Here is a 21654-nt window from a genome sequence, read left to right as displayed (position 1 = left end):
ACACACACTCCCTCCCTCACACCAGTGCTGACTATCAGCAGCATCTGACGGCTGCATTCTCTGCTGTAGCAACGCAGCTGCTCCTCCATCCCTCTCTGCCTCAGCTGCACCTGACATCCCGGCTGCAGGAGTCTTTTGTGTCTCCGTGGGGACCATTGTTGTTTCTCCCCTTTCTGGAGGAAAAGCAACACCATGGACATGATGGGCAACAAAGAGCGACGAGGCGTGAATTTCAAAGGCTTGCTGAAGAGGAATTGGCTTCTGATTGCCACGGTTTTATCAGTGCTGCTAGGTATGTGGAAGCCCCTTCATGTCTGCTCATGTATACTGAGAATGAGACACTTTCACCTTCAGTGGTGCCATTTTCTTTTACTTATCTTCACTGCTGTTTGCACATCCATCCCTGCCTCTTTGTTTTACCATTCAGTCTTGCTTTCTGCTCCTGTCACTGCTGAAATAAATCAGCCTCTTGTGCATCAGCGTTGCACTGCTCGACTCCAAAGCAACAGAGATGTTAAATGTATGTGAAGGAATACAGTACACACATTGTATTTCATATTTATATTTTATAAAAGAATGGCGGATGGGTACTGAGTGTGGTGTTATAGGAGACGTAGCTTCTGTCCTCCCAGAGGCAGAGAGCAGTTTTGTCTGGACATGTCTCAGACAGTCAAACGTGACCAGACTGAATTGACAGCTGATGCTGGGTCTATGTGAGGAGTCCCAGCACTGAGAGCGCAGAGCAGAGACTATGTACAGGACATACCATCTGCAGCTGCTTAAAACAGAAAATGGTTAAAATGCCTTTAATTGAGTTATTAAATGATTTTTATTTTTATTTTGACTAATTAACCTGAGCTGCGTGTCCTATGTTAAATGTTTGTTAATAGCTTATGTTATTACACAAATTCAGATTTCATGTATATCAAAGAAATAATTCGACGTTTTTGGAAATGTCATCTTATTTTTCTAAGTTAGATTCGAAGATGAACATCAGTCTTGTGCTAGTGTGTTACGTACCAAGCTGGAGGCAGTATGTGGTTAGCCTAGCTTACACAGCTAGCCTTGCTCTGTCCAAATCTGTTTCATTTGTACACAAAAAGAAATGTAAAAGCAAGAATTTTTTTTCCAAAGGTTTGCTATGTCTTTGCTGTGTCTCTGACTGTAGCACAGGTGATGGTTTTGGTCTCAGTGGCATCAAACCTGACAACAACACAGAGTCACTGGGTTTAGCTGTTGTTTGCATCTAACTAAAATCACAAATTGTGTTTTATATTTTTGTCTCAGTGAGCTCTGGAGGTGTTGGTAGGTTTATTTCTGAACTTCAGACAGGGCTAGGGTTAGGGCCTTCACTCTATGCTACGCTAGGCTAAATGCCTCCCTGCTAGCTCTGTATCTAACACGCAGATATTAGAGTAAATCTTCTCCTCTCACTCTCAGAAAGAAAGCAAACAAGTGTATTTCCCAGCAAGTTGAAATACTTTACTGTTGTGCTCCACTCAACTGTAGCAACACTTTTCATGAAGTAAAATACAATGCATGATTGTCTGCTACAGACACATATCGGTGCTGTATATTACATGTTTTTGAGAGAAATATCTGTATCTCTGACATAAATTAGCTTACTAACTAATGTCTCCTTCTCCAAGAAACATGGACATGTGTCATGTTGCAGCGGTTACACAGCAGCAATAAAGTCTGAGCTCCCCAGTTGTTCATTTACCTTGATGACCTCCTTCTCTCTACCAAGCCTCTCCAAGGCTGTTTTCTTTTTAGGCTACAAAACAGTTTATTGAAAGGCAAATAAAATTCCTGCTCCGATCCTGTCATAAAATTGAGTTGGGAGTCTTTATGACTGCCATCATCACATAGTCACTGCAGTTGTGAAATCAGGAAGGACACTGTGATTGATGCAAAGCACCCAAAAATAAGAGCTAGCAGGTTTTAGAGCTGCAGGCAGGTGCTGCAGTTTAGACAAACTGATGTTCCTCAGCTCCATGCAAAAACAGTAAAAGCTTCTACTATTTTGTGTTGTGTGTTTGAGGTTTTATATGTGCTATTTTAAACCAACTAATACAGAGTGTGACTTCCATGACTGGTCAGGTTAGAGAAGAAGGAGGAGCCTGAACCAGAGGTTATTAAAAAAAAATAGATGAAAGGGATGTAGAGGTGATGAGAAAACAATTTCTGTCTGAAATTGGATCCTTCAGTCAGTACTCACATGTAGTACACTGCACAAAGTATATTCACATTTAGTACACTGCGTACTCAGTACACTCACATGTAGAACACTGCATACTCAGTATATTCACATGTAGTACAGTGCATACTCAGTATATTCACATGTAGTACACTGCGTACTCAGTACACTCACATGTATAGTACACTGTGTACTCAGTACACTTACTGGTGAAGTGCATGAATTGCGACAGGATAGTGTTGTCTCAAATAAAACTAAAACAAATAAACAAATAAAACTGCTGTTGTCTACTCACCGAAAATGATGATCACAACAGGTGACCACGATTGTCACCTGCCTTTGCTCACTTAAAGGCACTTAACTTCAAAATTAACGTTTTATTTTCCTGTGTCATGTGTAGCCATTTTCACAAGTTTGAAAATATGTTGGTGGCAACCGTTGAGGGTGAGAAGTGCCCATCATTTTACACTCTACACACTTGATTGTTTTGAGTGAACCATCTGGGTACTTAGTTGACTGCATGTTGTGGTACTTGTCAATGTGAACGCACTCATGCACTTAAAAGTGTGTGAGTATGGAAGTGTGCGAATTGAGACACAGCAAATATTAGGATGACTAAGTCCTGTCAGGTAGGGAGGGGGCCCTGTGCTTCACCTGCAAAGTGTCACTAAAAGACATTTAAACTATTACGAACACATGCAAAATCACTACAAACAGACACAAAACCACTAAAAATAACTTTATAAAAGCCCCAAAACAACTACAAAAAACACAAAACCACCACACACAGATACAAATTTACCACAAAGAGACGCAAAACAACCACAAACTGATGCAAAATGACCCTAAAGACACACAACTGACCGTTGTTTGTAGTTTGTAGCCCGGTTGGACTTGTGGAGGGATGTTTTACTTACCCAAGGGTCCACTGTCTCATAAACCATAGGCTCTCTACTTAACACACTCGACACACTCATGAAACAGGAGGTTATTTCCTTTGGGTCCACTTGATAGAAGTACAGGTCTGATATATAGAAACAGAAATGATTTCAAAATCTTACAAACCTCACATTTGATGTTACAGCCACAAGCTTAAGAATATTTAATTGAAGTATCCTTTTGTGTGACCATGAAATTCAACTTATATTAATGATTTTACTTTATTAGCATGTGACAGTTACAGCAGGTATAAAAATGAAAGAAAAAGATTGTGTACCACTGAGCATCGCCTGCTCCTGCCACAAACACAAACTGCAGCCAACTGAAAGTGTAAAATGTGTCAGTGGTGCAGGTTTACATACAGAGACCTGGACTCAACAGCTCTACCAGTGAACACTCTACCGCCGGCTACACCTGAAACACTGGGGGAGTGTGTGATTGAGGTACATGGTAAACAGCGGGTCAGTGTGGTGGTGTCATCAGCTACAATCTGCTGTGTCATCCCGTCTTTTACAGGCATCTTTAATGCTGGTCTGTTGTGTGTGGATAAGACAGATCACTGAAATCGCTGAGTGGGATAAATGTGGTGTTTATAGCTGGGAAATAGGGAGGGGGGAGTGATGACGATGATACTTTATATGACTTTACATGTATTCAATTGTTTGTGTTTTTAACTGTCTCTGTCCTGGTCTTCCAGGGATCAGTTTGGGTGTCGTGGTCAGAGAGTATGCCTCCCTCTCCCATCTCCACAAGCAGTACTTCGGTTTCCCGGGAGAAATCCTCATGCGGATGCTGAAGCTGGTCATCCTCCCTCTCATCATCTCCAGCATGATAACAGGTGACTCTGACCTCAGCATCAGAGAAAATCAATAAGTCTATATGCAGTAAAATTAATATAGCTTTGAGGTTTTTAATAAAGATCATTTATTTATCCAGTAAACGAAACAAAAATTTCACAAGAACGTAATCAGTTTCCTGCAGGTACCAGCCCAGTATCTTTACAGATTCTGTTCGTATTGCATGTCTGATGTCCATGGCCAACATTCAGAGCCAATTTGATGTAGACTGGCTTCAAGGTATCGAGGTGGAGTGTTGGCATCAGGGTGATGTATGGGCGTGAGTGTAGCTGACTCAAGCAGAAGAGCAGAGTAGCTCTTGTTCTGTCTGGGTTTGGGCGATATCTGAAACTGTCCACCCCAAATATCGCGATATACAATATTATCGCAGTTTTTTTTTTTTTTTTTTTTTGTAATACATTTCTTTTTTATTAATAATTATCATTATTCCATGTTTCAGGTATAAGTAATGCTGCCCGACAGAACTTCAGGGTTTTATTTGTCACACGCAAAGGTTCAATGTAGAGTAAGCAAAGCAGTGACATCAGCTTGGGACTTAGCAGCAGGACATACTGCGCAAAACTTCAAAATGGCAACACTGGAAGAAAAATCAAATCAAAACTCAGATATTATGAAAAATATTACATATGGTAGAAAATGTTGTGATATTCGATATCAAAGAATATTGGCCCAAGTCTGGTGCTGTCACAGTCTGTCGTTTAAATTTTCCAAGTGTTTAGTTGTCTAACCCTAACAATACCCTACAATACTTGATGCCATGTGCAGATAATATAAACTTAAAACACTAAAACTAAAATATTGTCATTGGTCATAATCTGTGTTCTGGTACATTCGTTAATATTATTAAGGTTAGAGTAACCAGTGAATGGACAGGAGAGCTGAGACAGTTAGTTAGTATTTGGCAACAATTTTGATAATCACTCAGTCATGTAGGGAAGATTTCCTGCCTTCAACCATTAAAATGTGAGAATTTGCTGCTTTTCTCTGATTTGTGTGATGCTAAACTGAAAAAAAAACTATTTGAAAATGTGACTTTGGGCTCTGGGAACTTGATGTTGTGATGCACATCTTTCACTATTTTATAGGCTTGGTCGATATCAAAAATGTGATATCTTAATACAGTCTAGCCCAAATATTGTGATATGTGATATAATTGCAGGTTGTATTTCATGTTTGAGGTGTTCTTTTTACAATATATAATTATATTATTGCGTTTTATGTTGGTAGAAGTGATGCTGCCACTGTCAAATGCCAACATACAGTAAATAAAGTAGGCAAATGGGTCGGACTCAGCAGCCACAGGGCAGAAACTGCAAAAAAATAAAAAGAAAGAAAGAAAACAAATTCAATATAATGAAATATTTTGCACATGGCAGAAAATATTGCGATACTCAACATTATTGAATATCGGCCCAAGCCTACTATTTTTACGACATTTTAATGACCAAACAATTCGTCAATGAAACGAGATTCACTGTTAATAAGTCACATTAAGTTTGAATAGCAGTCGCACATTTGCAGCATCTGATAATTAGCACTTAACTAGCTATGTCAAAAGTAAATAACACTGAAAGACAAAGAGTGTATTGTATGTAGCTAGATTAGTCTACAGCTACACAAAATACATTTATGACTAATGAGATACAGTCAGAGCGTGTTAGTTTCCTACAGTCTGTAGGCAGTGAAGGCAACGTAAGAATCCATCTGATTATGTCTCAGTTCTGCCAAAACACTTAGTAACATTCACAAAATACACCAGGAGACAGCAGATAACTGATGCTCCAGGTGACAGTTGAATGTCATTTAGGAGCTGCATTACATCTGCTCTGACTAATCCACAGCAGCAGATCAGTTCTGCCTGCTGGAATGTAGTCAGGCAGCTGATTCTTATCTCAATGCTGCAACATGAAGAAAAATTATGTGGAATATTTAACAGAAGCTTCAAGATGATCCTGTTTGTTAAACTGAACAGTCATCATGTAAAATGGCAGATTTCTTTTTCCTTTAGCCTGGCCCCAAAACAACTGAGCAGAATTCAAAAAACAACGAAAAGATTTCTTCTTTTCTGTCCACATGCAGTCTGTTGGATTAATAGATTCCTGCAGTATTGGCTCAGTGCACACTGGTTTACGGGGGATTTAGAAAGTGTCTTTAAAGATGGAGATCTCCTCATCACATTTACTTAACGATAAGAATTTTAGAAAGAACATGGAGGTGGAGATTAATTTATTTCATGAAACAAATGACAATGGGGAAGAACCTTGAGCTGCTATGTTAGACTGCAATGTAAAGAGGACTCAGTTATTTCTTATCTGTTCAACAGGAATAAAGACTTTACTTTTGAGACAGAAGGAATTAAAAGCAGTAGAGAAAATTCATAAAATATATCCAAAAAAACAAAGACGCAGAAAGTTAAGTCACAACAAGGCACTAAAACAGCATCTATATGAATATGGCAATAAACCTATAAGTGTTTGACTCGCCCAATCAATCAACATCAGAATAATAGTAGCTATAAAGGCTGGGAGGCTTTTTGATGAAAATGAATTAGTTCAGTCTTTGTATCTTTTTATAACATTGGATAAAATTGTAAAATTGTGTGTATTATATATATATATATATATATATATATATATATATGACATCAGTAACGGAACAACAAATTAGTCGTTCATGAGCAAACACTTATGTAAACCACCACCATCTCACTGCTACACAATAAGAAATAGCCTATTAGGCAAAACTTACAATAAAGATCACACAACATCCAAGAAACATACACAATGTTTCACATTTCATACTTAAAGGAAAAGACAGTCCTACAGAACATCCAGGGATGTCCCAAAATACAAAGTGTGTTACAGGGTTAGGGTTAGTAGGGGCCAGTATACAGAGGCTTGGGAATAAAGATTTGTCCACAGTAGGATATACAGCACACAAAGGGTACAGGCAGAACATTAGTCTATATGACTTTGTTTACATAACTAGTTAGATACTCAAGAAAATAAGTAGATAAGAGTAGTAGTAGTAGTAGTAGTAGTAGTAGTAGATGAGAACAAAACATTTTCTGTAAAAAGGAGGTTCTCCAATATCAAGGGAAGAAAGTCCTTCAGTAATTACCCACTTTTCTTTTGGAAAGCCAGTGAAACTGAACATCAGCCATGTTGTTGCTGCAGAAACAGGGAAGTCTTAACACTAGATGTTCTTTCTTCCTGTCAGGACCTGGTGTTTGGAATTTGACAGTTTGTAAAGTTCTTTGAGGAAGACACATGCAGGCCTTTGAAAAGTTGAAAGGAAAATACAATATACAATACAGTGTCTTATTTTTTCAGATTCTTACAAATAAGACATGTTACAATCCAACCATAAAATCCCTTTTAGAAGGGATCCCCACACAGCAGATTCATTTACATATGTATGAAACCTTTAACCTGGAACAGTATTACTGTGCAGAACACATGAGAAAACAGTGGCAGAAGGATTTAAAGCAGCATACAGATGATGAGAGCTGGAGGTCATGACAGAGAGTCAATTTAAAATACTCCAGACTGCACTGTACACCATCACTGAGGCAGGCTGGGCCCACACTCCCCTCTCTATATGACTACATCCATGTTTTGGAAATGTCCAAAGATTTAAAACCTTTGGAGAGAAGTTCAGGACGAAATACTTTTATATTGATAATATAATTGGATATAGCTTAGTGATGCCAGCTATTCACTGTGTGATATAAAACAGACATTTCCATCAGGGGATTTTGTTCTGCTGTTTGCCCATAAAATCAGTTCCTGAATTGCTTATTGTTACTGGGATTTCTTTTTCCCATCTGCATTTCCCTAGAGTTTCTCTACCTATGAATCATTGTTTCCTACAGTGTATCATACCTGTTCATAAATGTGGGAAGCCCTGTTTTATGTATCAGGATTGGTTGCTGCTCTCCCTCTGCCTGTGAGGTGGAACAGTATTTTCCTCTTCTCCTGTGTTTTATTTGAAGTGTTGATCCATAAGAAGATATATTTGTGGTTTTAAGAACCAAAAACCATCTCAGTGTAGTTTTACATCTCCTCTCTCAGGCTTCACTCAGGAGCTCCAGTGACAACAGGTCAGTGAGCCAATCAGAAGAGAGGAGGCTCTGAGCCTCTCTTCTGATTGGCTGACTGTTTTCTGAGTGATCCAATAAAAATATAGCAGATTTTAGGTAAACACTCAGAGAAACCAAATCCTGCAAGGTTTGATGGTGGGTCCAGGTGGGCGGGGCTTGGTGACTGCTTTGTTGTGACATCACAAAGTTCCAGAAGTCCTGACGGCTGGTTTTAAGGCTCAGTTTCTGAATACAGGCTGTGTGCATTTCTCTGTGGACTGAGGCTTTGATACTTTCACAGTATTACTATAGAACCTGGACCTGATCTATAATCAAACAACATATAGACAGAGACCTTTAGACTGTATGGAGCTTTAACCTTTGTGAACTAATGTAATCATTACTTCAGAGTAGGTTGGTGGAGTGGGAGTTGGGTTTCCTCCTATTGGGTCATGACTGTTCAAGACATAAAGCATCGTTTTTATCTGTAATCAACCAGAGACCCAGCTGTTTTTATATAACATGTATTACAATTATAACAATTGAACAATCTACAACAAAAAAATAATTCAACTTTACAGCTGCTATTACAGTGTAGTCATTATGCTAAATACTTGTGTCCATGTTCTGTCTGCACATTGAAGTCTGCTTGAAGTGATAAAAGGTCAAATCTCTTGTTTTGATACTTGCTAGCGGTTGGTAGAGTGGTTGAATTAAACGTTGTGCTTTTGTGCTCAGGTGTCGCAGCCCTGGACTCTGAGGTGTCAGGAAAGATCGGTCTGCGAGCTGTTGTTTATTACTTCTCAACCACCATCATTGCAGTTATTCTCGGTGAGCTCTATCAAGCCTTTCTACACTGGCTCTCAGTAACACTGCATTTAAATTCCCCTTTGCTTTACAGTGAAGAAGTCATTTCAATGGAATCATGTGGTGCATGATGATAATGTTGAAACATGTCTGCGTCCGTTGCAGGAATCATTTTGGTGATGACTATCAAACCGGGAGTCTCTCAGACAGCTGAGCACATTGACAGAGCTGGGACCACGCCAAATGTCACAACAGTCGACACACTCTTGGATCTCCTCAGGTGAACTCCCGGTCATGTGACTGAAGCTTCCCGTTTTTTCATGAACGTAAAGTGTCCACTTTGAATTGAAGCAAAAGTGTGTTTACTTGTAACACATGGCCACAGTCAAAGGCAGGGTGAAAAGCATCCCACACCATTCCAACACATTAAAGCAACACTATAGCAGGAGGATCGAGCGCGTACTATTGAAGTTCAGTCCTTACCGCAGCGGCCAAGATTAGAGTCAAGCCCCTGCTGTTTTCTGGATGTGATTCCCTCTCTCTCTCCTTCCTGTCTCTCTCTCAAAGTCACTATCTCATTAGGAAAAGGCAAACAATAGTATTGCCATTCTTTAGTATCTTAGCGTTCTATATTCACTGTAGAAATCTAGAATTTAAAAATGTTTTGCTTATATTGGCTGATGCACAGGTGAGTATGTTCTTCAAGCACTGGTTTATACATTCCTCAATGCTGTGTTCATGAACTGTCCTCCTAAAAAAAACAATATCTCATGTTCAGTCACATGCCTCCACCTTTTTCAACTAACGTTAGTCTGTGTTCACTCAAAGTGAAGCTGGTGATATGGAAGACATGAGCACAGACACTGAGCCTCAGGCTACGTCCATACTAACACATTTCAGTTTTAAAACGAGTCACTTCTGCTACGTTAACTTGTTAACTGACGTCCACGACTCCGGAGCTTTCTAGCGGCTAAAAGGAAGACCTTTGGAAATGCTGCTGGACCTGTCAACTCCAAAGGTTACACTAATGTGGAAAATTCAGAGGTTGAGAGAATGAGAAAATTGAGAGCAAGAGGTTTTTCAGGCGCTGTTCGATGATCCAACGAGTACTTTGTTTGTAGCTTTAAGTTCAGAGTTCTGAGGCTGATATATCCAAACTTCAGCTTCTTCAATTGAAGGCAATTAATTTGGTTGAAAACAATGTACAGCATGTGCTGAAAATCCTGTTCCCCCACAACTTTCTGTTGACAACATCTTGCCATCCCGAGGGGAGACATCTGTTACCCACATTCACAGTCTTTGTGAATATAAAAATCATTCCCTCCTGGATTCTGCATGAAGAGTCGTGGCAATGACTCAACTCTCAAGAAAGGATTGTAGTACACATCATTATTTTTGCGTCCTTTACCCTCGATTTTGTCTCTTTCATCAACAGAAACATGTTTCCAGAAAATCTGGTGCAGGCTTGTTTTCAGCAGGTAAGAGGCACTGCACGTTCATCATTCAGTCCTGTTCCACTTCCTGTGCATTTTACAATGTTGTGTCAGGGTCTGGTGAGTACAGTATATGCTGCCATGTGAGTAACTCTGATGTTGTGAAATGTGACCAATCACACTAGTACAAGACTAAGCGCAAAGAGCTGGAGCCTCCAAAGGTTTCGGCTGAAACGACTACAATTCCTCCTCTCACAACTTCTATCATGGCGGCAGTAGAGGTAAGTGTGCATGTTACTCTATGCCGGTCATCCACAGCAGTCACTATCTTAACGGTGTCAATGTATTGTCTTGTTTGTCAAACAAGCAAAGCTACACTTGCACCAGAGTTCACCAGTGTCTTATGTTGGGAAGATGCATTAACATGATTGCTGGGGTTTGACCTTTACATGATGACAGTAAATCCTTGTTGATTCATCAGCTCCACTTTACAGTTCATGTTTCTGCACCTGTCAACCAGCTTCTGATCCAAGTGTCTCCCCAAATAGTGCCACTATGGCAACAGGTGTACCAGACTTTATTGTAATGATGACAATGATAAACATACAGAGTGCATTGCCAACAGCGTACCAGACTGTCATCGCCATGGTTACTATAATAATGGATTTATTAGGTTTAGGCACAAAAACTAATAACTATGGCAACAGGTGTACCAGACTTTATTGTAATGATGACAATAATAAACATACAGAGTGCATTGCCAACAGCGTACCAGACTGTCATCGCCATGGTTACTATAATAATGGATTTATTAGGTTTAGGCACAAAAACTTTTTCTTTAGGTTCGGGAAAAGATCGTGGATCTTTAGAATTAGCTAATACGGTGGTTAGAGCAGCGTTGTGGCCTGGTATTAGCTAACTGAATGCTTCCTCTCTCGGCAGAACATCACTAAGGACTATAAAATCATCGGGACATATTCGGATGGAATCAACGTGCTGGGGCTCATAGTGTTCTGTGTTGCTTTTGGCCTTGTCATTGGGAAGATGGGTGAAAAGGGACGAATCCTGCTGGAATTTTTTGACGCCCTGAATGAAGCAACTATGAAGCTTGTCCAGATAATTATGTGGTATGTATAAAATGCTAAGCTACAGGTATACATGTATGGTGGCCCTAAGGCCAAGCCACAAGTAGCCCACCAACACATAGTACAGTGGCTCAGACTAATTAGCCAATAAGCTATATCTCTCCTGCGTAAAGTGCTAGCATGTGACACTATATACATCTCACAACTGTCTCATCTGCAATACTGGAACAGCCATTCAGATCATTTATGTAAAAGTAATAATGACACAATATAAAAATTTCATCAACTCCTCCAACCTGAACCAACACAGGTGGTTTGTTAACCCTCTGATATGACCCACAGTCGAGTGTCACTACCAGTGTACCAGACCTTTGTTGCCAAGGTTACAATAATGAACAGTCACGGTTTGGTTAGGTTTGGCACAAAAACTACAAGATGGTGGTTTGGTTTACTTCCTTAAGATTAGACAAACTCTGTAGTCATGGTTACGAGAATAACAATTTGGTTAAGTTTGTTGAATGGTAAAAGGAAGTTAGTTGCTTTCTACCACTGCTCACTTGTTACCTAGCTTAGCTAAAACAGACATGGACAGTATGACACAGAGATAAAGAGAGAAGCTTCTTAATAAATAACATCAGAAAATGACAAAACCTGACCGAATAAGAAAAGTTAATAAATTAAATGCAATAAAACCAGAAACCTAAGACCAGGTTTGGTAATATCGGCCAAATTAGAATAATCACTGGGTCTTTAAAATGTCAAATAGAAGATGTCCATCAGTTTTCTCAGAAGCAAACTCACATATTCAAATGAGTTAATTTGGCCATTCAATAGTTCAAAGCTTGAATAGATTCATTTAACCATCATAGAAGACTAAGAAAAGCAGCAAATTGGCACCTTTGGTTTTCCTGTTTTTAGAAAATGACTTAGATGATCAATAAAAGTTGTTGCTGTTAATTAACTAAATAAATTAATCAACTTATCATTCCAGCTGATATCCAATACAGAGTATTAGCTATGATGTTAGCCTATATACCCCAGATCATTCAGACTACTTGTGTCTTTTCAGCTACATGCCAATAGGGATCCTGTTCCTAATTGCTGCTAAGATCATTGAGGTGGAAGACTGGGAGATCTTCAGGAAGATGGGTCTTTACATGGTGACGGTGCTGAGTGGGTAAGTTGTCCCATTACTCTGTATCTGCCTGTTTCCAGACACCAGGATTTATGGTTGACATTTGGGCCAATTTTCCCTCGCAGTCATACAGTAAAAGCTGAGCTCTGTGTGGGCACTGATAAGGGCCAAGGACATTTAAAACTGCTCAACCTGCAGATACAGTAATGAAAGCTTTGCTCACACATCTAAATCTAAGTGACACACCATTAAAGAGTGTACAGTAAAACCCCTTTAGTCGGGTCTCAGGGTTAGTCCAAGGCTCGGATCCTTCCTGTGATGACATCAGGTTTATTCTTTACACCATGTTCAAATCTTCTGGTTTTGGGTGTCAAAGTGAAGACGACTCTCTTCAAATCTGCCCTTTAGAAGGACTGTGTACTTCAATCAACTGACCATTGTGTCTTTATCCCTCAATTCAAGGCCCTTTATCAGTAATTATGACTTGGTCATTACTTCCGGGTGCGTTTCCATTAACCTGCTTAATGTGCAATTTGGAATTGCAAATGTAAAAGTAATGGAAACTCATGGATTTTGAAAAAAACTCTCAAATGTCCCAAAAGAATGTATACACTCTGGTGTATCAGACTATTCCATAAAGCAGTATTCACAAAATTGAAATGGAAAAAAAGTATTTTCACATTCAAGTGGCAGCGCCTGTTGTATCAGGCCCTAGGAAGCCAGGTCCAACAGAGAGGCAGATGCCGGAAATCTGTCGTCACCATGTTTAATTGGAATGATATCACGAGAAGAGAAAACCCAGTTTCATTCACAAAACATCAGTGGAAACATAGAACATTTACTATTGTGTTTTGCTGACCTTTCTAAAATCGCTTCTATTTTGCGTAAAACTGCAAAAGAAATGCGGCTACTGATCAAAAACATCACCACGGCTGTGAGAAATGTTACCGACACTAATACTACAGACTGATCACACCTGTGAACATTATACCCCCGTGCCAAAAATGATTATTTTCTCACTCTATAATCATATTTTATTTCTGCCTTTCTTGCTAAATTAAGTGTAAAAGATGATAATTACAGATGACTGTTGCATTGTCTGTAATGCACCATCAAGTTGCACTCTACCATTTACCAAGGACACCAGTGGAGGACAGAGACAGTGGCATAGAGACGTGAAATAAAAGACAGACAGACTTTGTCGTTCTGTGGTGTCTCAGCTCCCAGACACCCCAACAATACTGTCTTAATGAAAACCCATTCATTACACATGTAAGTGTGTGTACTGTGCATGTTGTTGGAATTTTCACATGTAGAAAAGTCAATGATGCACCTGTTGTTAAAAATGTAAATGTGCTTAGGCAAGAAAAAGATTGAGGCTAATTGCATTAAACACAATCCAAGAATGATCCTGTTTTTTCAAAGCCTAAATAAGGCTTAAATAAAAACTGCAGAGAGGTTAGTTTTTACATAGTGTTTGTGAAGTTTGTGTGTGCGTAATTATAAATGATGATCAATACCATTTTGATAAGGTCTGAGTTGAACACTGAAACTGTCTTTCAAATACTTTATACTTTTACTATCTGTTCAAATTGAAGCAAACGACTGAGTAGTTGATAATATGATATCCAAACAAAAGCACTTTTAAAGGTGTGATGATTATAGAGACATGGGGAGAATCTATTTCTTTCTAAGTCTAATATTGTGCTTGTTATATACTGTATAGTAATTGCTGTGATTCTGTATGTTTTGTCCCTCAGTCTAGCTATCCACTCCACCATCTGTCTGCCACTCATCTTCTTCATCATCGTGAGAAAGAACCCGTATACATTCACTCTGGGAATGGCTCAGGCCCTGGTGACGGCTCTCATGATCTCGTCAAGGTCAGAATCCTCCGAGCTCCTTCTTATATTCAGTGTATTTCAACACTGATGCTATTCATGAATGTGTTGCGTTAAAGCGAGGTATAAATAGTTCTATATTTAAATTGAGGGCAGCAGGGGAACCACTGTATCAGAGTAACAAAGCCAACGGAGTGTGATGAATGTCTTCCAGCTCTGCCACTCTACCCGTCACCTTCCGCTGTGCCGAGGAGAACAATCGCATAGACAAGCGAATCACCCGCTTTGTCCTCCCAGTGGGCGCCACCATTAACATGGATGGCACAGCGCTCTATGAGGCGGTGGCTGCCATCTTCATCGCCCAGCTGAATGACTACACTCTGGATGTGGGCCAGATTGTTACCATCAGGTACAATTTAGTTATAAAGGCAGGTTATGATATAAAACAGAGAGGCTGTAAATAATACAATTTTATAAATCACTTACACCGATTGCTTTCTCAACCGCTCCTATTATCAGCATATGGATTTGATAGGCGTTGAAATCAGATACCACATCTTCTGACACGTTTATATAATAAAACAAAATAGGTTTTCAAATTTTGAATCTAATCTGGAGCCTCCAAACAGGAAATGCTGAAATAAAAATGAGACTGTAAAAAATACATTTAGTATGTGACTGTGCTGTCACAGAAGGAGCTGGTAAATGATTTCTTTTAGATTTAGGGGATTTACAGCTTTCTGTGCGCATGTCAACAAAAGAATCCAGTTTCAGGCAGCTCCATCTGCTTTCATTTCATATATTTACATATTCCATTTATATATTCATATAGTGCATATCTTTCTTTAGTTATTCTTTTCTTTTATGTATCAACTGTGTTATTTTTTGTTTGTTTTGTATTCCACAAGATCAAGTGTTGGAACTTTGTCCCATACCACTGAACCTCTGTAACAGCCCGTCATGCTCACAGTCAGCTAACTAATGTTATCTGATGCTCTGCAGAGTTTCTTGCTGACATTTGGGGCCACCGATGTGCAATGTTCTCTGTGTGCTGTAGTTTCTTTTCTGCATGTTATTAGGATGAATATTTGTGACAGTGGCATGCTTTCAGGGCAAGCAAGGCAAGAAACATACGACCAGTTAAAGCTAAAAATGCACATGAATTAGAACAATACCAAAGTGGAAGCAATATCTCTCCTTACATCTGATCTCAGGACAGCGTTCTGTTCCATAAAGGATCGGATGCCTGTTCGCATCAAGCATCAACCTCAAGGCTAAAACATGAAGCCAAAACTGAAGAACCAAAACCTGCAGTTCCTCTAATGACCACTAGAGTCTGGCTCCAACAGTGAGTCAATCCTCATAGACTCCCATGTTAAAATGTCCAACTTTACAGCAGAAATAAACATGTTTACAGCCTGGTACAAAAACAGTTTTGGTCTCTAGAGCTAATTTCCTCCTTCATGACAACTGTTCATATAACTCACCTGGTTACATTTTATTAAGGCTTAAAATTTTGTAGAATTTATGGTGTGGTCTCTTTGAGTGACAGGTGGGTGAGCATATGCTTGTCACAAACCGGCATACACCGAAGTCTCAGGTCCACACATGCTCCACCCCTTTGACCATATTTAGATTAGCTGGGAGTTAGGGGCGGAGTCAGACACTGCCTTAGATGGCGACGGTGCAGCAGCTCACTCTGAGCTTCAAAATCGTTCTTCAGAAACCTGTGAGTGACGTCATGGAGGCTACGTCCAACTTTATTTAGTGTATAGTTTGCATCCATTATGTAATTTACTGCCCACCTGTGACTGCAGTCGGCTAGCTTGACTAGCAGCCATTGTATTTATCGTTTCTGTCATTTTCGTGGGTGTGGCTGTGTGCAGTTGACAAAGGCAGAGGTTTGTAAAGCAGAGAGGGGGGCAGCATCGAGAAGAATCCTTGGCTCTAGCTACAGCCAAAGTGAGCTCGTCAGGCTGTCCTTGACTCAGCTTCTGAGATCAGTTATGATAGTGAAGCTTTAAGCTCACACAGATGCATGTGGAAACAAAATTTGCGCATTAGAAAATTACTTCAACAGTCTTCTCTGTTAAGAGGCAGCAGCAGCAAGTAAACAAGCTAATTACACTTATCATCTCTGTGTGAGATCTGCTGTGAGATTCTGACAGAATATATATACAGTATATATATATACATATATAGTATATATATCTATATGTATATGTAATAACAGAGGAGTAGAGCAGCTCCTTTCTGCTCAGTATGTGGGTCGTGTGCGTCTGGAACAGAGAAGTTAACAGGATGAAGCTGATTGTTCAGCTCTGCACACCACTATTTTGTGACATTGTGTCTCTTTGTTTCAGTATAACAGCAACAGTTGCCAGTATTGGGGCAGCAGGAGTCCCGAACGCTGGCCTTGTCACCATGGTGATAGTCTTAACAGCCGTAGGATTACCTGCAAGTGATGTCACTCTGATAGTGGCTGTGGATTGGCTCCTGTAAGTTTCCTACCTTTCCTACATAAAAGTTTAAATTCTAACAAGACCACTGCTGTGGCTTTATTGTGAGTGGTGTGTTTCAGGGATCGGTTCCGCACCATGATCAACGTGCTGGGTGACGCTTACGGAGCCAGCATTGTTCAGAAACTCTCCAAGAGGGAACTGGAGAGAATGGATCTGACGTCAGACGTGGACGTCGCCAACCCCTTCGCTCTGGAAGCCACCTTGGATGACGAGGAGTGCGAGAAGAAATCGTACGTGAATGGAGGTTTCACCGTCGACAAGACAGATGCAATCTCCTTCACCGAAACCTCACAGTTTTAGCCTCTGGCTGGCTCAGAGGTGCAGAGAAAGTGCCGCGCTGCAACGGATGTAAAGCAGAAAACCATCCATCATGTATCAGCACCGCCACCACGAGACAGGAAAACTATCCAACCAGATCCATCCAAGCTCAGACATCAGCAATAGCAGCCTCCATGAAAATTATCCAAGATGATCACAAAACGACGTCAGACATTTACAACCACAACTGAAGTGCTTCCCTCTTACTCAAATTGTGCCAAGATTAATAAAAGTCAGTTTTCTTTTGAATAAGAGTGTGTTCTTTCTTACAAAGATGCACTAGGAAAGAGCTGTGTGTGTGTGTGTGTGTGTGTGTGTGTGTGTGTGTGTGTGTGTGTGTGTGTGTGTGTGTGTGTGTGTGTGTGCGGATACAGTTTTTTTGAAGTGTGTGTATAGACTGCGAAAAAGGAAAATATAAATTCCTCTGTACTTTATTTGCTTCTTGATTAGATGTTAAATCTCTGAAGTGAATGATTTTTTTTTGTGTGTGGCTGTTGTTAAATGTCCCATGATGCACTGCTTGTATAACTATCTGTATATTTAAACTGTGCCAAACATATAGAGTTTTTTCACCGAGTTGCATGAGGCAGTATGTTAAAGATGTGGTGACCGCTGGCTGCAGGAGACTCTACAGAGACTGGACAGCTCATGAAGTCAATGAACACTGTGAAATTTGAGGACATTTTTTCAGAACCAAATCATTGCAAAGTATAATAATCATAAATAGAGTTTGTGTTTAGGCAGCGTGGGGAAAACTTACAGTGTATTTAGATGCCCCTGATTGTACCTTCACAAACCAGACCAGTTTAATTGTCAGCTGATGGATTTATATGTCAATAATCTGATAATCAAAGTGTGTCTTTCTATGTGCTTTTTGTCACTATTTTATTTTCACTACATTATGTTAAAATGCAGCTGTGACACGGATGCGTGGCAAGCTTTCATCTGTGAAACTAAATTCAGCTGGTTCTAAACTTTTTTGTTGAAAGACATGAAAACCATTGGGTATGTTTGTTCAGCTGTTAAAGGAATAGTTTGACATTTATTAGTTTAATTTATTAATTACAGTGCATATTTTCAAATTTTTTTTGTTTTCCTTTAATACAAAAATCTAGGCTCAGATGCACAGGAGTGTATACGTACAGCAAGATAATCATTGTTTTTTTTCATTCTTTTCCAGGTTTTGACCCGGTTTGTAAAATTCAGAGCAGCAGCGTCATGTCTAACATTTGAAAATCACCCAGCCCCTGAAAACATCTACGGAAGCTGAGAAAGGCCATACTCGCAGATATTTTTTTATCCTGTTATCTCAAGATAACAAAGCTCATTATCCCGAGATAACAAGATATGATCAGGAGAAAACGATTTTGACCTCATACACGTGAGTCATTTCGTTATCTCGTTATAACGAAGTAATATCATGTGAAAATGATTTTTTGTTACCCTGAGATAATGAGATATTATAAGTAGAAAACACTTTTGACTGAACCTCATACACTAAGTTGCAGTAACACTCCTTAGCAACAGTCCTTGGTAACTCGTTAGCTGATGAGGACTGATCTGAAAATGATCTTGTATGAAAAGACACTATGTAATTTCTGCCCTTGATTGAAATATTGAAATATTCTCTGATGCATTCATCAATGCATGGTCCTGACATTTCCACTTTACAGCACTAGAAGTTCCCATCTGCAAACTGGCTTGGCACATCTGATCTCTGATTAACAAAGTCATTATAATGAGAAAAGAAGCTTTGTTATTTCCAGATAACAGGATAATTATGTTGTTATGTTGAGATACAAAAAAGTATTTTCCTCCTGATAATAATAATTATACAACAAAATAGGCACCTTCTGCAGTTGCTGTCTTTCATCATTCCATTTCATGCCAACAATAAGCAGATATTGATTTTGAAGCAACTTAGGTCATCAGAACCTGAGGTAGTCCGTCTGCTGTTACCCACTTAGCTAATAAAACTACTTGTGCTATTAGCTAGTTAGCATGAGGACATGAGGCCTTTTTAATCGAAGGGAGAGGAGATAAAAGACCTGATGTTATCATCTCATCAGAAAAGCTGTTGTAACTAGGAAGCCTGTATGAATATCAAAGTGCTTTTATTCTTTTCTTCTGAGCTTCTTCGCATATTTTTTGAATGCATGCTATATTTTGTCTACTTCCAGCCTAGATGCCTTGTTAGCTTCTCACTAGCTAAATGTGGGTGCAGAGAACTGTGTATCAGGTTGGGCTGTGATTGTCGAGTTGCACTGTTGCAACACAACATGGATAAAGGCTATAAAAACAATAGGGCTATAAATCTAAAGTGGTTGAGAAGTCCATAGACATCCCACAATACCAGCCTGTCAGGCAAAATAAACATGCACAGTTTTGCTATAACAACATCATCAGACAGGACTAAGGTCCAGGTCCTGGTCTCTTAGAACTAGATCTTAAGACGTGCTATGCAACCAGGTTGGAAACAAAAATGTTTAAAAGTGGAAGGTGGAGTCACCTCCGCAGCCGCTGGCCAATCACCGTGAAGTAAATGTCTGCACTTATGGTAATGCTCCATGGCTGCATTGTTACTTATGATGCTCACAGAGTAATTATGGTCTTATGCTCTTTTATATTTACATACATCCGTTTCTGTAACAGACCTGTGTTTGGACTCCATGCAGCAGCTGCACATGCACATATAGCACTCCAGCTGAGAGTTACTGTACGTTCAGACTGAACCGTCTGGGACACTGTTGAAGTTCATGGGTGCTCTGACGTAGATGAAATAGACGGCTAGCAAGTTTGGTCAGATTGCTGTTTTGCATGCTTTGGTGCTAGTTAGTATTATTTTCACACAATATTTTATAGGCTACACTTCACCCACTCACCTGGAACACCTACAATCTCAGATATCTTTGTCCAGGCATTGCTTTTTTAAGTCAATGTTGTTGTCAAGGATCGGAAAACCCTCCACCACAATTATCAACATCTCCCCAATCAAATGTTTGATGGGAACAAAAGTTTTCACAATTGTGTTCTCTACTGTTATCTAGTGTTCTCCGGATCGGAGCACTTCTACGTTACATAAAGTTGCTTGGACTCCCACCCCGCTCAAGATGCACCACCAACGGACATATATTTGAATAAATACAGCAGGTGTTCCCAGTGCTGGTCCCATGACCTTTGTTCCCAGCATGATAATCATCGTCATTGTTTCTAGGTTGAAGTAAAACGGTCTAATCCAAATATCTTTCCCAGACTACTGGCATAAAACTCAATATTCATCCCGACACACTTCACTGACCCTCGTCATTCATTAAACCACACCAAGCTTCTTGGTAGTTATTGCTCGAATTGTAGTAGAAATCAAACTGCCAAATTAGTTTACAGCACAATAACTGTACAATGTGTTCCATTCAAAGTTCAAAGTCATAAATACCCCATTACTTACACATGCTAATTTCAGTGGTCCAAAATCATGCTTCCTTGGTCTATGTAACCCTTACCCTAACCCTTGCCCAAGTACCACTCCCAAATCAGCAGTTAATGTGTTAATACTTAGCGGTTAGTGGCAAGATTGACATAGACAGCAAACACTGCTCCTAAAACTTCGTTGCTAGGTGTAGGCCTACCTGCTCATTTCAGTGGTCCAGCTCAGAAAACTCAAAAGTTTCCTGCTCCCAAAGCAACAGCTAATGTGTCTACAGCCTATTTGCAGAGAAATTGCAAACCGCTAAATGCTACGATATCTGTCAGCTTTATCCTTAAACAAGCATCATGCGGATGTTTTGATAGATTTATGGTCATGGAGTGTTGAAAACTCAAAGTTTGTCTATTTTCTGAATAATAAAACTGTTCAATAAAGTGATGGTGTTTAAAGAGCTCTGTCAGGTTTAGTGTGATTTCACATGACTACATCGTTGGGGATAACAAATCTTGCCTATACGTGTCTTACTTTTAGTGTTGATGGGCCTTAGTGTCAGTGTCTCAGATCAGTCATCCATCCTCTGCCAAAAGAGCCACATTTGAAATGACACATGGATGTTTGTATTTCTATACTGGTCAGAGATGACATGCAGATTCTACATTTCTAAAGCACACTATGATGGCATCAACCTACCCCATTCAACCTACAGTGTGAATCAGCATGGACTGCATTATGTGTAACTGCAAGCTAATAAAAGAAAGCTGCTCATGTTTTTGGTCTGATTTTGTTGTCTACATTCATATTCACCATGATTAAGATAATCATGAGATTATCTGAGATTGTTTAGTATGGAACACAAAAACTACTTGGTTACGTTTAGGAAAAGATTGTGGTTTGGGTTAAAATAACTTCTTCCTTAACAGTAGGCGATCTTTTTTTGTCATAGTTACAATAGTAACAACGTGCTAAACTTTTTCAAAGGGTGATTCATAAAAGAAACATTGACCCATCTATC

At 39.6% G+C, this 21654-nt stretch overlaps 1 protein-coding gene across 1 annotated transcript; it reads left to right on the top strand.

Annotated features, from left to right (window-relative positions):
• Positions 1–9: 9 nt before the first annotated feature.
• slc1a1 (solute carrier family 1 member 1) lies at positions 10–21411 on the top strand. The gene is made up of 12 exons (XM_056369865.1): positions 10–292; positions 3837–3977; positions 8816–8908; positions 9050–9164; positions 10320–10362; positions 10503–10598; positions 11260–11444; positions 12472–12579; positions 14298–14420; positions 14593–14787; positions 16742–16876; positions 16960–21411. The coding sequence occupies exons 1-12, from the start codon at positions 193–195 to the stop codon at positions 17198–17200; spliced, it is 1575 nt and encodes a 524-aa protein (XP_056225840.1). The 5' UTR covers positions 10–192; the 3' UTR covers positions 17201–21411.
• The last annotated feature ends 243 nt before the right edge of the window (positions 21412–21654 follow it).

Source organism: Seriola aureovittata, chromosome 23 (genome assembly GCF_021018895.1).
Source record: "Seriola aureovittata isolate HTS-2021-v1 ecotype China chromosome 23, ASM2101889v1, whole genome shotgun sequence".
Classification (NCBI taxonomy): Eukaryota; Metazoa; Chordata; class Actinopteri; order Carangiformes; family Carangidae; genus Seriola; species Seriola aureovittata.
The sequence above is the reverse complement of the archived record's forward strand: the minus strand, read 5'-3'. Positions and strand labels throughout refer to the sequence as shown.